General features: G+C 36.1%; 1 protein-coding gene across 4 annotated transcripts in view; it reads right to left on the minus strand.

Annotated features, from left to right (window-relative positions):
• The window catches only part of sns (nephrin adhesion molecule sticks and stones), a 382,036-nt gene that overhangs the window by 338,516 nt on the left and 22,927 nt on the right, over positions 1-20,593 (minus strand). For all 4 annotated transcript variants that reach the window (XM_074109582.1, XM_074109581.1, XM_074109579.1 and 1 more), the window contains exons 3-4: positions 1,386-1,532; positions 714-893 (exon numbers count right to left, since the gene is read on the minus strand). In XM_074109582.1, coding sequence (XP_073965683.1) covers positions 714-893; positions 1,386-1,532 — 327 coding nt within the window. The remainder of the gene's footprint in view (positions 1-713; positions 894-1,385; positions 1,533-20,593) is intronic.

Consider the following 20,593-nt stretch of genomic DNA (forward strand, 5'->3'; position numbering starts at 1 on the left):
GCCGAAAATCATGTAAAAACTCCCCAACCGACCGGTAACCGTAATTAGGTAAGTAGGCTGTTCCCACCGCCCTCTGTATCTCTGCGTATATTTTACGACGCTCACAAAAATATTATTACATTCGTCTCAAACGCACCGGAAGCCAACCTCCGAGGGCCGTAAATTTCCTAATAACATATAGTTAGGGAAAATGCGCCCTCAAATATAGTTATGAGTCGAAAATTGCCTGCGGCTGAAAAAATTTACACTTTGAACCCTTGTACGTTTTTGGTTAAGGCTAAGGGTGTGCTTTCATTGAGATAGAGCGGACATACAATCCATTAAATCGTGTTAGTTGAAATCATAGAGTAATTCTGCAACGTAAAAACACAGTCAATGGGTTCTCAACATGGAAGGTTACTTTTAGGAAGTTTAGAAAATTGGGTAGGTAGCTTTATATTTCAATACTTTATGCTCTTTCCCATTCATTTAACTATGCCATCTCGTATCTCAGCCTCTCCCGCCGCCATTGTTGGAAAAATGGTGGCTAATAGAAATTTTCTTTCAGTTCCAAATTCAAGTTTTACAATAGAATACCTATTGTTAAAGAAAATTAATATTTTATATACTCTTTTTTCGTAAAAGTAATAATTTAGACGAACAAGCGCCGCAAATTATAATCCTTGCCATTAAATACATTTTGAGCAAGTGTAAAGTTATGAGATAAAACTTACCTATAACAGCGAGTGACGCGTTGGCTCTTATGACCTTGTGCATCTGCGCGGGCCCGACCTGGCACTGGTATTCTGCTTCGTCTTCCAGCGTGGAGTTAACTATCCGAAGGTTGTAAACGCCATACCGTCGGTCCCCAAACATCGTGTAGCGAGGGTAGCCTGGTATGACGGAGGAAAAACCTGGGAAAGAACAAAGTTAATATGTAGGTAATGTAATGCAGTATTGAGACAAGTAAGTCCACTTTGACCCTTTAGGAGACTTAACTGCCTACTCCGACGCGGACGCTTAGGGTTGTCGATGTCTATTTTAGATTAATTACCTACCGGCAAATAATTTTAGTACGAAAGTTAACTTAAAATTGTCTAATGTCTGTGTCTAGAGAAACCAGACAGATTCTATGTCGTTATTTTACAACTATACCTAATACAAAAAATACGTAAGTAGAGTACGCACACGTTTTTACCATCATCATCTCGCGAAGCGAGCGCAAGACGAGCTACTACATACCAAATTTCATCCAAATCCGTCCAGCCGTTTTAGCGTCAAGGAGTAACACACACACACACACACACACACACACACACACACACACACACGCACACACACACACACACAAACTTTCGCATTTACAATATAAGTAGGATGTTGTTTGTATCACAGTTTGCACTCACCCAAGGCGAAGCCATCCTTGGCCCACTGCACCTGGCCGGCCAGGTTGGCCACGGAACATTCTAGAACAGCTTCTTCACCGACGCGCACGCGCAAGCTGCGCGGGACCACCCTGAAGTACTGCTGTTGGAAGGCCGCGCACGACACCACTGAAAAAAATTGAAAAAAACACCATTACCACTATCATCATTACCCAGCCTGTAGACTGAATCACGTGCCAGGGTACAGGGTACAGGGGAACCTTTTCGTAACCAATTTCGCTATGATTTCTTTCGCAGATGTGTGGGATCCCCATTGCGGGAATGGGGCCCCAAACTCTGAGCGGAACTGGAGGACAGAGACATGACATTCCTAATCTTATTAAAAGATTCCAGCAATAAGTCAAAAAGAGAGTCGCTGGAAATACATTTTCCAACAGTCTCTATCTTACATTTTATTTGATGCATCTATCAAATAAGGAAGTGGCTTATTGTGCCTTGAACAGATTGCAATGTAGGAGAATCATCAAAAAAAAGATGTGTGGGAAGTCAACATTACATTCCACCCTGGTACAGTCACCAGCATTAATATCTGCCACAGCGGAGCGTGCAAAAATATCTGACACGTCCTTCCGGCGCTAGAAATAGAGTCGTATCAGCAGCAGGGCTACTACGAAACTCGAAATTCGAAGTTCGTGTCGTGCGGTCCCTCTGACACTTGTACTATTTAATACCAGAGCGAGAAAGACCGCACGACACGAACTTCGAGTTTCGAGTTTCGTTGTAGCCCTGCAGATACTTATGCACGCTTGGTTGTGTCAGATATGGCAGTGACTGTACATAACATAAAATAAATACCCTAACATTACATATTTGAAAGTAATACAAAAGTCTCATACTCTATACATAGGCCTATGCTATGCCCTCGGGTCATTCACCCCGCCCACGGTGCCTCTCATATTAGACGCAATGGAGCTCGACGCCTAACAGACTCGACTCGAGGACGTCCTTAGACGTTTTTTTGTCGTGAGAGCTCCTAGACCTACCTGTTTTAGCTTTACGTGACATTTTTGTGACGCTTCTCAGTCCTCTTATTCTCAGAGGAGGCCTGTGTGTGTGAAGAGGGGTGTTATTGGTTAGACGCCAATGTCTGTCTTTGGCACCGTAGCTCTCAAACGGATGAACCGATTTTAATGCGATGTTTTATGTATTTTGAGCCACGAGTGTTTATATGTCCTAGTATATCCTATTCCACTGAAAAATAGCGTTGCGGCTTGCAGTAAATTATGCTGAGTGGGGTCCACTTTATACTATTCGATATTTTTTTTCCATCTAATGTATTTTTATGTGTATCGAATATGTATAAATAAATGTTTCCTTCTCTCTTTCTCTCTCTCTCTCTCTCTCTCTCTCTCTCTCTCTCTCTCTCTCTCTCTCTCTCTCTCTCTCTCTCTCTCTCTCTTTCTATAGTATATATTAAAAAAATAATTACCGTGTACAATGTTATATGAATAAAATATTTTACTTGAAATTTGAATTAGAATATAGTCTAGTCGTCGACATATTTTGGACTATATATTATGGATTGTTAGCAATTTTAGGTTTAAAGTTTGACAAAAACGGTACAATAGTGACAGGTTGCTAGCCTGTCGCCTACGGTATACCTTAACTTATATCCTCAGTCGCATCTTACGCCATCGACGGAAGAAACGGAGAGGTGTAATTCTAACCCGACACCACACGGATAATTATAAACATACTAGATAATTAAGATCTTGAGATTTTACAGCAATCCCGTGGGAGTAACGGGATAAAAATTAGACTACTAATGTTTTACTCTAGATGTGTGTGTTATTATAGACCTAACTACACACACAATGCTATCCAGTGGTAGATTTTTTTTTGACAATTATAAGTGCCTGTTATAATCTAAATTGAATAAAGAAAGAAATAAATACATTTATTCACAACACTACATAAGACACAACAATATTATTAACTACGATAGTATAGATAGGTAGTAAGGTAGTATGTGTCATTGCAGTTGTGAATCGGACACTGGCTCAGCATAATGCTGAGACGTTAAGAACGACCCCCTGACCGCTATAAATATGTACATACTACACACTATTAACTATACATACAAAAACTACATAAAAAATAAAATAAATAGCATGGGACACTTGACACCAATTGACCTAGTCCCAAACTAAGCAAAGCTTGTACTATGGATACTAGGCAACGGATAAACATACTTATATAGATAAATACATACTTAAATACAAATTAAACATCCAAGACCCGAGAACAAACATTTGTGTTATTCACACAAATATCTGCCCCGGCCGGGATTCGAACCCAGGACCTCAAGCTTCGTAGTCAGGTGCTCTAACCACTTAGCCATCCGGTCGTCTAAACTCTAAACCTACATTGAATAGATAATTTGTAAACCCCGAAACATATTTATTTTCTGACTCTAAAAATATTAAATTAAGTATGTAAACTGAAGATGTAAACATTTATACACACACTTGCCAAGTATACATCCTTACGCGGATAAAGATATTTCGACTTTAATTTGAATTATCCAAAACTGTCAAACTGTTTTAACGTGGATGAGCTATAAACAGACATACAAAAACTTTCAAAATCATTGGTAATATTAGGAGGTATATACCTACTGTTATATCATTGTAATTAATTTTATACGATACTTCTTTTTCCCACGTCTAAGAACCGACAGCTATAGTAACAACACTAGTAAACTAAAAAAAACTTTAAAAATAACCGGACGACTTCCTTCTCTAGAACCGGTATCCAGTTAATTGGTACAGCTCTAGAGAAAAAACAAAAACTAAGTGCAAGTTGAACAGACACGGTGGGTTCTGTGGATAAAAATTTAATGAGAGGACTATAATTAATATTGACCTATTCCGGCGTTAGTTTGCGTTGGTTTTTGGAGTATTTAGTATTTTTTATATCAACTCCAAATTTTGTTACTTTTACTTATTTGAAAAGCTGAAAGTTTCTCGATGAGGGCTACAGCATAGTTGTCGCTAGTGTCGCTGCTTAAGTGAGTAAATAAGAAACAAACAAGCTGCGATATGTGGTGCATAGGAGAAATTCGTGTCTGTACCCCTGTGCAGTGGCACGGAATGCCGAGGACCTGGGTTCGATTCCCAGCGCTGGTCTATTTTTCTGGTTTTTCTGTGCATCTATGTTTCAGTTTGTATTTTCGTAATTTAAATCAATAAAAATGACAAACTTTTACATTGCTCCTATGAACATGAAGATGAAAATTACTGTTAGCGCTTCCGGCTGGCGCCGCCAACAAGCCTGCGTATACTACTTCCGTGCAACCCCAAGCCTAAGAATTGTATAATTACTAGGAGTCGATCGAATAATACTTTATTGATTGTGATGTATGTAAATCAGCTTTGTGTTTATTATCAATTACTTAATTTACTTTCTGTTTTTGATTTTGATACTAATTAATTTTGATTTGACTAGCTGTAGTACTTGCTTTTGTTCGACAACAATATATATAACGGCGGTAGATTTATTTTTTGATTATTTTTGAGACAGCTGTTATTGTAGACGTTTCTATGTCCGTTAACGATAATAAACTTTGTCTTCTAGAAGTGAGTTATTTCTTTTGTTGGATCTCTGGTGAAGATCCAATATTACATACTAGGTGGTCCGAGTCACGTGAGCAGGAACCTTTAGTAATTAATAATGTATCACCTACAAACTTATTTAAGTAAAACCTCCACACTTTTAATTGCAGAGTAATCCGTAAATAATTTAATACTTCTAGTTTTCAATTTTTTCCCACAAGAGATGTGTAAGGATGTGTTCCAAAGAATGTGTTTTTCAAGAACCAATAGCAACTCTTCATTTACCCTCGCACAGCAAATCTCTAGTGGAAACAGCTAAGCGGAGCGAGGCTAGGTAAGTGAAGCGTTTCTATTGGTTCTGATATCTCTGGTGGAAACGGAGCCTTATAGAGTACGACCACCGTTGCGAAAATGTACAACTGGAGAAGTGTTTTAAACTGTGTACATTTTACTTGAACAAGCACGCAAATTTTACTTATGAACAATAATTTGTAAAATGAGGTCCGCTTTCATGCGGAACCCTATACGCCAACGATAGTAACTAGAAACCGGTAATTAGGAACCAGAATACACACACTGTTGCAATTGATAAGTACAGTCGGGCGGATGTTATAGTATTCTTAATTTTAATGTGAGAAATACTGCACTATTCATTAAAAAATAATGTATATTTGTACAGTAAGGAAAGGACTTACTTACTTTGTTAATTTTTATAAGATCTTATTTAACTTGCAATGTTTGTTTGTAACTACGTGTTTTGTTTGTTTAGGTCAAATTTAAGCCAAACCTATTTCTATTAGTGAATTGATTTATTTTATATTATATTATAGTGGCTTAGTGACAGTGCAAGATGTCATCTAAGTCTAAGTATAAACTTAATTTAAATCACCATCTAACTAAGCTTATAAACGTCTAACTGCTGGGCACAAGCCTGCTCTGAGAAAAAAAAAACAAAACAATACGAGAGACAGGTGCATTTTAATAGGTAAATTAAAATGAACTTGACTGTACAACTATTATCTCTTTGACAATAATTATTACATGTGAAGAATTCACGCACACACACGCACATCTAACCCTTATCCCGAACCCGACCCTACCCTTTACGAAATAAAGTCCACTTTGAAACAAACAAGATTGAAGTTACAAAAAACAGGGCGCAGGATTATTACTTTTGAATTTGGAACGTTAGAAGGGTATTTGAATTTTATCACCGGCCAGTGGCTTTTTGTGTCAATCGTTAAGTTGTTATGTTGGTATTCCTGTTTTGGGATACAATTTTGTGTGGAATTGAATTGGAATTAAATTGTTTTGTTTATACTCATGGAAGCTTTATAAAATAATGAAATTATTAACAGAAGTAATGTTTTTTGTTTTATTTTGGTATAATTATTGAAAAGCAAAAGTCAAGATCATCAGCCAAAAGGCGCCCACTTTTAAACAAACGCCTCTCTTAGCACGCCACTAATTGTCCTAGAAACTTGAAATTTGATATAAAGGTAACCATGCAATAAGAAAAATCTGTTTTTTTTTAAACCTGCCTATATCAATAACCATCAAAAACTACCCACAGTGGTTAGTTTTATTTTAATTTAATTGTTATCTAGCCTAAATTGAATAAAGATATTTTGACTTTGTTTTGAAATAAAAATCTCCGAAAATACGATGATGATGATGATAACGTAAACAATATTTCAATTTCGTCGCATTGTCCTTTCATTCCACCGAATCCGGTGAACCAATAAAACAAAGTCAATACTCGTACGGGAATGTGTTTTAAATCAGTAGAGGGAGGGAGACGGCAAATCACTCCCTTAGGAGGGATCGTAAATGGGCACGGACAGGTTTACGCGCAACTAGGGTTCCATAGTCAGAGGGTTCTAGACGAAGACAAACAACTTTTTGATATCGCGCAATTTTATTATAAGGCAAACCATTTAATTTTGATTTCTGACCCACCGCAGAACGTTCTCACAGTAATTGTAAGATTTTTTTTCTTTTTTTTATTCGACTGGATGGCAAAGAGCAAATGGGTCTCCTGATGGTAAGAGATCACCACCGCCCATAAACATCTGCAACACCAGGGGTATTTCAGACGCGTCGCCAACCTAGAGACCTAAGATCGGGTACCTCACGTGCCAGTAATTTCACCGGCTGTCTTACTGTCCACGCCTAAACACAACAGTGCAAGCACTGCTGCTTCACGGCAGGATTAGCGAGCAAGATAAACTTTCGCATTTAAAAGGAAAGACAGAAATAAAAAAAAATTGCCACAAAAAAACACTAAAATAAAATAACATATTTAAGTACCTATTGCATATTTTTTGCATATTTGTTGCATTTTATAATATAAGAAGGATAACCGAGCCTTAAGGTCCTACTTTTATATATTGTATTTCTTTTATAATAAATGGGTTTTATTATTTTTCGCTTGAAATATATTTCCAAAATAATTAATTCATTTCTAAATGGACGATTCTTTTTTGAAACTATAACCTAACCTAATCAACAAAAAGTTGGAAACACCCGACATTGTTACTTCAAAGTTCAATAGCTCAAAAACGGCTGAAGCGATTTTGATAAAACATGTCTAAGAACTATCGCTAGATCGTTGCTTTCAAGTAAAACAAATGCGCATTCAAATCGGTTCACCCGTTTAAGAGCTACGGTGCCGTGCCACAGACGGACATACATAGCGGCCAACCTTATAACACCCCTCTTTTTGCGTCGGGGGTTAAAAAGTATTTCAGGATTGTTATAAAACAGGAGTGTTAGTTTCTCTTGTATTTATATAAATATTGATACTTTCCTTTTCTTTTATTTAAGTTTTAATTGTATCACTCTTTTCATAATGTGTACACATAGTTTGAATTGTAAATGATCTCTTGCCTTAATTATTCTCATTACTGTACTGCAAGCTTAGAATTTGTTTTGTGTGCCAAAATTAATAAATAAATAAATAAATAAATAAATAAATAAATAAATAAATAAATAAATAAAACAAAACTAACCTAACCTAATATGTGTCTATAAGATAGTCCCGAAATATATCCTGAATAGGAAAAGTCGTTGCTCCAAATGATACAGTAGGGAAAAAAATCATATGCGAAAAATATTTTTCGTAAAAAGCCAGGATTTCTAATAAATGTTTTGGAAATACCTATAATTATTATTTTTCTTTTTTTGTTCTTTCTTCAAGTCTATCATCACATCATATTACAACTTCAAAGTAACTAAAACTTCAGTTATCAAAATAGTTGGCTATGGTTGTGCCAAACAAGTCATCAATTAGGATTCCACGGACAAATAAAATTGGGAACCTCTGTTTTACGGAACCCTCGCTTCTGTGACGGACGAGAAATGAATAGGATCTGTTCCAACCCCGTCGTCATTTCGTGTCGTGTCATGTAGCATCATACGGGATTGTGTCGTCATATCTTTAGGTTGAGATGATTTGATATTACAACCAGCAATATCAGATGTAGGGCGTCCACTGCTGGACAGAGGCCTCTAGTTTCTTCAGTTTGAAGGGGCGTGTGTTATGTTCATCATCCCAGCTTATTATAGGGTAAATCGTCAAATATACTAAAACTATTTATAAGTTACCAGAGTTCGTTTTCAACCGACTACAAAAAAGGAGGTTATCAATTCGGTTGATTTTTTTTTAATGTTTGTTACCTCAGAACTCCGTCATTTATGACGATTTGAAAAAAAAAATTTGCGTTCGTCTAGGAATGCTTTCAATTAGGTCCCATAAGCACAAAATCAGGATCTGATGATTGGATCTTAAGGAAATCGAGGGAACTCTTCAAATGTTGTAGGGACACCTATAGTAAATTGGATATATTTAGTAGTAACTCGTGAATTTGCTATTGAAAATCATCATTTTTGGTGAAGTAGAACTGATAATGAAGACCACAGTTGACCATCGGAGTTACTACTCAATAACAAGTATTTCACGGGTTGCAGTTGTTGACTTTCTCCTTTGCCATACAGTTGAATAAAAAAAAAAAAAAAAAACAGTTGCTAAGCAATTTATGCTCCTCGTAATGCATATGGTAAAACGGGTGGTGAAGCACCAGGACTCCTCAATAATGAACGTCTCTGTATCAGAAAAAGCAATCTTTAGTAAAAGATGACGAGCAGTTGATATTAAACTATTGTATCTTAGATTATTTACACTAAAAAGCGTAAAAAATATATAACAAAACATTTAACAGACTACAAAAAACCATGAAAATAATTTTCTACCAGTCTGAAGTCGGTCGGTGCCTCAGCACGAGCCAGCAGCAGATCACTCCTGCTGGCTCGTGCTGAAGCACCGACTTCAGACTGGTAGAAAATTATTTTCATGGTTTTTTGTAGTCGGTTCAATTTATTGTTATAAAATTTTTAGTATAAGGTGACCAGTTATTGAACGGTGACCATAGTGACTAGAATTCATTACAAGCTTTTATTTAGTTTCACCTGTTACCCGTTGTCTGTCTGTCTGTCTGCAATCAAATCTTGCAAGTTAAATTCGACCGACTTCCAGTAGTTGGATTGACTTGAAATTTGGTATACTTACAAATACAGTCAACAAAAAGTACAGTTAGCAAAAAAGCTTGTATTAAAAATGAAATTTTTACCAAAACCTTTTTAGTGTAAGGTGGCCGTAATTGACAATTTACTTTACGTCCCAAAGTGAAAATGACTTGGTTTAAGTTAAATCACCCACTTGATGTTTAATTTAATTTGACACATGTTTTGTTTTTAAGTTTTGTAAATAATTAATTTGACTTTATTATGCCTTTTTTGGTAATTCTTAGTTTACAATTTTGTATAAGTTTTAAACTTACAATCTTACAATCTACTTGTATGCCTGTGGGCGAAACATAGATATCAAATACCATGTAACACCTTGTGTCATATTCAACCACCTTATGTTAACAAATAAAGATACTTTGACTTTGGCTTTTGACTTTGATAAAACCAAAACTTCTTTAAGCAAAAACTTGTACTCAAATATTTAACCAGCCCAAGAAAGTACTAGGTAAAATCAACAAGTAAAAATACTCGAAGAAAAAACTTTTTCTAAAGTACCTGAGTCGGAAAAAAGAAGTTAAAAACTTGGAAATATCCTTACCGATGGAGTTTTTGAGTATTTAGCCTGTCCAGGAGTTTGCTAAGTCAATTACGATGACATGCTACCAATATTGATTGTTTGGAAGTCAAGCGCGAGACGTAAAGGGTTGAAGGGTTCTTTGTCATCAACCATCATCATGATCCTTCTAAGAGTCGTCCAGTCGTTCTAAGAGGAGGCCTGTGCACGTCTCTATAGGGACAGTCTCCTCTTAGAATGAAAGGGCTTGGGTCGTACTCCCATGCGAGAATTTTACGCGCACCATTGAACTGAAGTAAAATTTAAATTTTAAAATATTTTTCATCACACTTGCTCGTAAACAGTGTCGTAACATGCAGGCTGCCTGGTTGCAACCCCCCAAATAAAACCCTCGGCCTTAATGTGCTCGTCATGAAACCCGAGGTCGGTAAATGAGTCATTGCCCGTACTAATATTATATTAGTTTTATTTTACTCGCAAATGTGATGAAAAACATTGTATGTCGCACGGGCGGTGCTAGAATTACGAACATCGACTCATTAAACTCTTCTAACAGACTCTCGTTCGTAATTCCTTATTTACCGCCCTTAAGATACAATGTACTATATTGCATGGTCATGAGTTTTTACATAGATGTTAATTAGGTATAAAATTACCTATTGCTTCGCTGGTTGTGCAGATTCCTTCATCATGTTTTCTTTCACCGCTAAATTAGTGGTAAACTTCGAATTTAATACTCAGTAAAACTCAGAAATGCGTGCCCGGGTTTGAACCTACGGTTCACTAGGACTACTAGGCCACCACTTCTTTGCATAATAGCAGAGAAAGAAATATGTTTTGCAGGTGGTAGGACCTTGCGCAAGGACCGCCCGGATTGCTACCACCATCTTGCTCGCTAATCCTGTCGTGAAGCAGCAGTGCTTGCATTGCACTGTTGTGTTTCGGCGTGGAGAGTAAGTTAGCCGGTATCCCATCGTAGGCCTCTAGGTTGGAAACGCATCTGCGATCCCTCTGGTGGCGGTGGTGATCTCTTACCATCAGGAGACCCACTTGCTCGTTTGCCATCCAGTTGAATAAAAAAAATGTTCCTTAACCCTATCAGTTTTAAAAATCGGCATTAGTTGTAAAAACATATTTCATCAGCATTAATAACTACCACAGCGAAGCGTGCGAAAATATCTTCTGGGCTACTACGAAACTGGAAACTCGAAGTTCGTATCGTACCGCCCCTCTCGCTCTCATATTAAATAGTATAAGTGTCAGAGGGACCGCACGACACGAACTTCGAGTTTCGAGTTTCGTAGTAGCCCAGCTGACACGTCCTTCTGACCCTAAAAATAGAGTCGTGTCAGATATTATGCACGCTTGTTGTGTCAGATATTGGTGCAGCTGACTGTAAATAATATGTGGCATGAAATCATCAGGTAATTTGCAAAATTCCTTTTTCATATATTCCAACGCCCTTTTAATTTATACTTTGACGACCTCAATTAAAAATCAATACCAACTTTTTAACGATTAGCCTTCTAATTTAGATTACGGAACCCCAGAAGTATTCCGTGGCCAAGAAATTGACTTTAATGAGAAATTTTATTGAGCACTGCGCCTGACAGCTGAGTTGCGTCCTCGATCGCTTCCAAATTTTGGGGGCAAATTAAATTACGTGCAAATACCCTATTGCGGATTGGAATGTTTTTAGATTTCCGTACATAAAAACGGGACCCTATTACTAAGACTCTGCTATCCGTCCGTCTGTCACCAGGCTGTATCTCATGAACCGTGATAGCTAGACAGTTGAAATTTTCACAGATTATGTATTTCTGTTGCCGCTGTAACAGCAAATACTAAAAACAGAACAAAGTAAATATTTAAGGGGGGCTCTTTTGCAACAAACGTGTTTTTTTGCGAATCATCATCCCAGCCTATATACGTCCCACTGCTGGGCACAGGCCTCCTCTCAGAACAAGAGGGCTTGGGCCATAGTTCCCACGCGGGCCCAGTGCGGATTGGGAACTCCACACGCACCATTGAATCGCTTCGCAGGTTTGTGCAGGTTTCCTCACGATGTTTTCCTTCACCGCGTGCGGGGCAGTTCCAACACCGTCCTGCGTGTGATAGCGGACGGACTTGACTGTGACTACATGTCACACTGTGAGGGACTGCATTCCCCTACCAGTGTGATACTGTGGTAGAATGAGTCAAGTTTTATTAATTTGTAAGTACCTACTAATCTTTAGAAACTAAGCAACAACTACTAACATAATATGTGTCCCAGTTACATGAAATAAATTATATTATTATTATTATTATTAAAGCTCGTGGTAAATTTCAAATGTAATTCCGCACATGAATTTGGAAAACTCAGAGGTGCGAGCCGGGGTTTGAACCCACGACCCTCTGTTTGAGAGGCGACAGGTCAAACCACTAGGCCAACACGGCTTTTTCTAATTTCGGACATGAATTTCAAAAACTGGGTTATTATTTCGAGAGGTTCAATAGTGTTCAGACTCAAATTTTCAGTTATAAAATTAGAAATATATCGTTTATTGTTTTTAAGTTGCTTAGGATATTATCACTGAAACTTGCGGTAAATACATTTTATTCTATTTTATCTTTTTTCCACAATAACTTAAATTTTCTGCACAAAAGTCAGTTACGTGGTCAGGTTCGGATTATCCCTGATTACTTTGTAGTATTGTAAAAAATACAAGGTATAGAAAAACTTGCTGTTTAAAACATGGATTGAATGTTCATAATATGATATACCATGCATGCAAACATAAAAAAATTAGGACATTGATAAGACTTTTTTTTTCTACATTTCCCGTTGTTCCAAAATACACCATCATTTTCGTGGTCACACTTATTAAGTATATTTTAAACAAAAAAAAGAGGTCAAACCTCCTGTAAATCCTTTTTTAACTATAAGCAACTTTGAAAATAAGACTGCGTCAATATAACGTATAATGTTTATCGCAAGTCATAATTATTTATCTATAATTAATGTAATAAAGGTTCAGTTAGATTTGCGTCAAAGATCGAGCGTCATTTTCGTTACGGTTGCGACTTGGTAAGTATTGGGTAAATAAATATAATGTTTTACTGGTGCTGTGTCATTTGCAGTTAAGTTATTCAATATTGATTTCATTTGCTTCAAACCTATAGGATATTTACTGCAGAGCCGCGAAAGTAAGAGCTTTTCAATTTCGTGGTCATCATTTTCGTGGTCCTATGGGCCACGAAACTGATTAAAGACCACGAAAAAGATGATTTTCCCTACAAGTATAAAAAATACAGAACACTTTTTATAGAATTTTCTGCTTTTTACAGTGTAATCGTTTATGCCGTTATTGATTTAATTGATTTAAACGAAGAATGGTTGACCGTCAACAACATTTGCTCCAGGTGTGGTTATAGGAATTATGACCAGTGCGTCGCCAATTTTGTTAACTGGCGAGAGGTTCAAGAATTATTTTGCCCTGAATGTACGTGTGAAATGTATATATCTAAATATTAAAAGAAAACTTCGTCATTTACAGGAGCATTTTGTTGTAACATAATTTCGTTCTGGTTTACCGTAGACCTGCACGGGGGGGAAGGTATTGAAAACTGTTTTGGTTTGTGAGTTGAAGTTATTAATCTTACTTTAATTAAGTAATTTCTACATAGTATTTAAAAGGTTACAAAAATGACAATTTGAAGTCGTCATTTTCGTGGTCAAGTTTTTTTTTTTTTTATATAGATATCGATTGTCTATTTCTGTTGATACCTGATTAATTAAATAATGCTTATTCGTTTTCTCATTATGATCGGATTTTCATTCAAATAGTACAATTATAAGATTTTAAAATAAACAAAATGTTCTTTTTCGTGGTCTCGATGCTCATTTTCGTTACCGTTAAATTGGATTTTTGCTTTTTTTAACCAAAATAAACTTTATCGATCTCTTATAATATAAAGCATCTTATCGGTACATATCCTTATGTTCAAAATAAAACAGACCACATCAAAATGTGTGTTTTTATTTCTGTAACATTTATCTTACACCTCAAATAATTACCCAACTAAGAAGTGCGAGCCCTGGTTCAGACCCTCGATCCTCTGCTTGAGAGGCCATTGGACAAACCACAAGGCCATTACGGCTTTTGTGCTTGCCATCAGGTAACTTTCTGAGACCATAATTGTCTAACTCGCTGACTTCCGTGATCGCATTCATCTTCTCTTTCTACCCTCATCTTTCGCCGTGTGACAGAAAGAAATGGTGAAAATAATTGTGATTACAAGTGTGCTAGATAGCTTCTGGTTTACTCCCCGAAACAAGTCTAGAATAACCTAAAAACCGGCCAAGTGCGAGTCGGACTCGCGCACGAAGGGTTCCGTGCCATATCTATACAGCATTCGCAGTGGATTGACCTATCGCCTCTCAAGCAGAGGGTCGTGGGTTCAAAAGCCCGGCTCGCACCTCTGAGTTTTTCCAAATTCATGTGCGGAATTACATTTGAAATTTACCACGAGCTTTGCGGTGAAGGAAAACATCGTGAGGAAACCTGCATAAATGTTCGAAGCAATTCAATGGTGCGTGTGAAGTTCCCAATCCGCACTGGGCCCGCGTGGGAACTATGGCCCAAGCCCTCTTGCTTTGAGAGGAGGCCTGTGCCCAGCAGTGGGACGTATATAGGCTGGGATGACGATGATGATGATGTCCGAAATTACATTTGAAATTTAGCAAGAGCTTTACGATGAAGAAGTTTTTTTTTTGTTTCATTTGCTTCTAAGTAAAAAAATATTGGTCATTGAAAACTATTTAATAAATAGAAAAGATGAGTCTAATGAAACTTCAATTGATGTAAAATACAATTTGAAATTGTCGTAAAGAACAAAGAAATGGAAATGAAAAAAACTGACTTATTTACAATAACAATCATCAATTTAATATAAAACCTTGGCATTTTAGCGCTAAAATGACTAAAATTAAGTATACAAAAAAGTCTAAGCAAAATTTCGTCCAAAAATTCGAGTCAGAAGTCAAATTTCGTTTATAACCGATGATTAACGTCGAGGAAAACGGAACAATTAATGCCACGGGAAAAATAACGCAATGCCATCAATTAGGAGCAGACTTGCGCTACCAAGGGTTCCGGGTAGAGAGACGTGTGAGAAACAAGTGAGTCCTATAATATAAATGTGAAAGTTTGTAAGTCTATTTGTTTTTGCCTCTTCACGTTAAACCGCTGAACCGATTTAGATAAATATAGATGGTAAATGTAGATAAATATAGATGGTATTCAATTACGTTCATAGTCGTTAGGTTTTCTTAAATTTTCGAAGTTTCTTTGCAAATTTCATTTTTTTTTTCGAAAAACCTACTACAAAATACTTAAAAAAAGATGGATAACATCCATCTAGTAAATAAACCCTTTGTAGGTAACTTAAATTTATAAAATAACCGTTTTGATTTTGATTTGGATCCGTTTAGGATTCCTTTGTCCTTTTGAGCTATTAACCCAAAACAATGTAAAAGAGATCTTTGTGACCTACTCGAATAAACATATTAATTGTGGCTGCTTTTGCCATCTTAAGCCCGTAGTAGGGGCATAGATCACTCATTGTATTTGCGCCAGAGAGAGCAACATTAATACAGGAATTAGGGTAAAGGCATGATAAATAGTCGCCTCTGGAATGTATCGTACTCTATGATCGAACGGTTGATTGTGACAGTTTATGAATAGGTGGCGTATACGCCAAAATGTATTGGCGTATGCGACAAAAAAGTTTGTAATAATGAATAAGTGTTTTGGATTTTCTGGATTTGAACTCTTAATGTTAAATGAACATGCTAAATTCAGTTAAAACATACCATACCAACTAACTATACTAACCACTAAACCATAACCATATAAACTAACACAAATCACAGGTCACGTTTCAAAAAAGTTTTTAGGATAAGATATGTATTGATCAGGAGAAGTTTTGCTCTACGAATTGTAAGTTTTTTTTTCAACAAAATAGTGTTTTAGTTACCCTATTTGTAATTTTTACCCGCATCTTTTAGCTTACCATGCTGTTCATTTTTAAACTTAAAGTATATAAAGCTAGAATTTGTTTTTTTATTAGCAATACGCTTTGTCAATTAAATCTAAAACTTTTAAATAATCTTCATCATCATCATCCCAGCCTATATACGTCCCACTGTTGGAAAAAAAATTAAGATGGACTTAGGTTATGTTTGCTTGAAGTAACACAACTAAGTTAAACTAAGCATATTATCAGTTCTACATTTAACAAAATCCCTAAACTACATTCCGAAATTTTAAAAAGTGACGTAAAGATACATTCAAAAACTTAAATTCAACCAAACCCTTTGACGAAAAATACTTAATCAAAAGCAAACTAACACGACATATTACAGAATTCAATTAAAAAAACCTTTTTTGGGCACACAAATGGCGGAGGATAAATGTCCGCCTGATTAGACCAAAGGGCTACCAATTAAGGGATGTAATTAAAATTGGATGGCTGAGGACCTTTTGGAGCAGGGCACTAACATACAGTAGGCTAGGATCGTGTATATCGTTAGCCCGCTAGTGTCATACGTAATTGTTTGAACATGTATTGTGATGATGATGATGATGATGATGATCGACAAAAACGCTAACAAAACTTACATGAAAATACACACCTTTGTGTTGTTATGAATTATTACTCAAGTGTTACTAAGCGACATCTCATCAACGAGAAATCTAAAAATCAAAAGAACACTAATCGAACTAATGAATTGTTTTGACAGGTAAAATATCGCTAAAGGTAAACCAAAAATATATGACTATTGTCAAGAGGTCGCTATTGTTCTAAATTATATGACAATAGTTCAGTATAGTCGGAACAATGACATCTTGACTTGTCTACAACGTTTACCTGTTAGCTCTGATGTTAATTTGGAAAGGATTTGTAGTGAAATAGTTTCATTCCCCAAGCGTTTTTTTTTCAGTAGTTTATTATAAACATTATTTACAATGATCCGTTGTTAACTATTAATCGTTTTGGGCATTTTTGTTATTGTTCAAAGAAACCGCCACAGTGACACTGACAATCATTGAAATTATTACCAGTGCAAGAAATTAGTCATATATTTCTTCTGGTCAGTCTTTAGATGGCGTTAGCATCAAGAGGTCCGTTTGACGCTACAGTATTGCTTGCGATTGGCTCATTTAGTTATTCAACAAACCACAAACGTGACGTAAATGCCAAAGTTGTCAATCGAACCTACGACACTAGCGCCATTGAATAAAACACAATTACTCTTTATTGTACAACACGAATAGTAATCTTTCACCCTCATTAAGTACTGATTTGAAATATTACTTTGTAAATTAACTGAGTTGTTTAAATTTTATCTTGATCTCATCTCAGAGTCGCCATGTTAAATTAACATTATGTGGCACAGTTATATAACAGCCTACTGTATCTTTGTCATCGCTCCACCCTCTACCCCTACTAAAATTATCAGTACATCCTTCAACGTAACTCCGATAAGCCTTTTATGCCCAAAATATTGAATTAATTTCTTGTTTGAACCCCAATATTTTAGTAATTTGTTTGTTGATGAATTGGCTTTGGATTTTTGGAATTGGTTTTAACTTCAGAGGCTTTTGTCATAAGGTTGTTTGATTACACCAGAGAACAGAAATACTTATTGTAAAATAGGTAAAATAATTAATTTACCTAGTCCCAAACTAATCAAAACTTGTACTATGAGTACTAGACAACGGATACACATACTTATGTAGATAAATACATACTTAAATATATAATTAAACGTCCAAGACTCGAGAACAAAGATTGTATTATTCATACATATAATACCTCGAGCCTGGGATCTCAAGCTCAATAGTCAGGATCTCTAACCAATTAGCTATCCGGTCGTTAAAACCTTAATAATTATAGTAATAACAACAGTAATTTATAATTGAATAAAGTTAGCGTCGTCGACATAGCTCTACATAATCCACTTAGACCTACTCCTACTTCTAGATATTTATTGTCTATTAATTCTACGTTTCTCCTGTCTGTTATTTCTGCCACCTACAAGTCTGTTCATATTTATTAATTTCCCCAGAAATTGGTTGTCTGGAAGAGATCGCTTTTTAGCGATAAGATCGCCTATTGTTTACCTGATTTTTTTATTTTTGTAATGTCTCTGTACTGCTTTTGGTGATCAATAAAGAATATTTGTATTGTATTGTAAACGCACGTCATACGCAATAAGGCATCAATTGAAGCTTCAGTGCAGCTTGCATCCCGCGTGGGGAATAACGAAACGGTGTCCAGCCACCCGACTCGCCCCAACTTTTTACGGTTGCCGTTTTCAGAAAAATATCTTTAATAAAGGTACTTTGTATCTTTAGCTATATTTCCCAAAAGCTGTTACCGCGCGGAGCCGGAACGGGACGCGTTGCTAGTGAATAGTGCTAGTTTTATAACACAACAAGTGACTTTATTTTATACTATGTAAAGATATGTCACAAGAGCTATGTAATTACGGTTACCTTTACTTGCCCGAATTTCATTTGCCCGAATTTCACTTGATATACCAACGTTTGCCATAAAATATATAGAACCGTGCTGTTTTCAGGATTTTTTTAAATGTCATCATATAGAATGCAGTAGGTTAGGTTAGGTAAGTTTAAGATCAACTCTGAAGAAATTACTATTTCAGAAATAAATTACTTTATGGCAAATGAAAATTCTAGAAAACGATACGTTCGGGCATATGAAATTCGGGCAAACGATAGAGAACCATGTAATTATTATGTTTTTATATCAAACATCACGGACAGAGCTATATTGTCACTGTACTCTAGAGTAAGTTAACATGCGACCGTAATTACATTCCCAAAGGTACTAACACCCCACAAACTTAGAAGCAGCTGCTAGTCGCTTACGACCATTTTAATTAACTCCGGGAATAAAACAATATAAAACTTTTTACTGACACTTGAGAGGTCGTCGTTTGTTTAATTTTAATTAAACTTTGGCCTCTTAACTAATAAATAAGCTAGGGAAGGGAAATGGTGCGCGTATGAGTATGCGGATGGACTGTGGTTATTTTTCTCACAAGAACCATTGCGGACAATTTGAATTGAAATTCCAGGATTTTACAAAAAATCCTATGGTATTTACAAAACTAGCATTGTGGTCTTCATTTACGTTCTATGAAGAATTACGTGTGTGAAAAATTTCACGCCTCAAGACTTTATTTATACACCGCAAGTCGGATAAGTACCACAATCACAAGTTTATGGAAAAGAAATGAATAAATTTATTATTTATTTAATATATATTTTGATTCTTATAAAATATATTGATCTAAAAAAGTATTGGCCTTTTAACCAGACCAGCACTTCTATTGTACCACATTTCTTTTAATTATATTATAAAACCATTGGTCAGTAAAATGTAATCTATTCTACATTGCGTAATACACATAATAAGTGTGCGGTGTACAATTTAAATAAAGTTGCGATACTACACAAAACAGTACAGTAATATAACATTTGAGTGCCTCAGCCCAAAACGAAGGTACCATTGGCCTAAAGAAATAACGAACGAATGATAATCATATTCTCATTTATTTGTAGAAATTTTGGTTCTTTATTTCAGTTGCTTACGAAATTCATATTCCCATTCATCAAGTAAGGTGATATTAAAACTTGATAATTTAGCAAGCAAATTAATTAACAGCAAGCCTAATTACTACACAAAATTAAGTGCTAATAAATAAAATTGTTTGTCTGAAAAATGGTTTCATTAATACATCACACAATATAAATACAAAAATTCAATTAGATGTATTCAGATAAAAACGCGAATGTTTTTTTGATATTATTTTACCGATGAAATTCAAGTAGTCCTTATTTTCTTTTGATATAATATTCTACATAACAATGTTGAAGCCATGTTTGATAAAACTAATTTTGAAGTATATTTCTCAGAAACATCACAATGAAGATAATATTAAGACAAATAAGAAACTAATTTATATTCTCGGATAGGTATCTATAGAAGTTTGAATATAAGACCCACTTGTTGCATTAGAATCTACAAAACTCAAAGTTTGCAAAATAAAGCATCTAAACTCTAAAACCTAGGCTGTAGGTATGCTATCTGTCAGTAAGTCTAATTTTTATACGACCGGATAGCCAAGTGGTTAGAGAACCTGACTATGAAGCTTCAGGGCCCGGGTTCGATCCCCGATTGGGGCAGATATTTGTATGAATAATACGAATGATTGTATTTGGGTCTTGGACCTTAAATACGTATTTGGGTATTTATATCAATAGTACAAGCTTTGCTTAGTTTCGGACTAGGTCAATTGGTGTCAGTTGTCCTAAGCCGCGTATCCACTAGAGGCAGCCTCGGGCCGAGCGGCTGCCTCGCTCCGAGGCCGCGCAAGTGGAGACGCTGCCAAAAGCACGGCTCAGACTGAGGCTCCTTTGAGCACGGCCAAAAAACCG

The sequence above is a fragment of the Choristoneura fumiferana genome, chromosome 29 (genome assembly GCF_025370935.1).
Source record: "Choristoneura fumiferana chromosome 29, NRCan_CFum_1, whole genome shotgun sequence".
NCBI lineage: Eukaryota > Metazoa > Arthropoda > Insecta > Lepidoptera > Tortricidae > Choristoneura > Choristoneura fumiferana.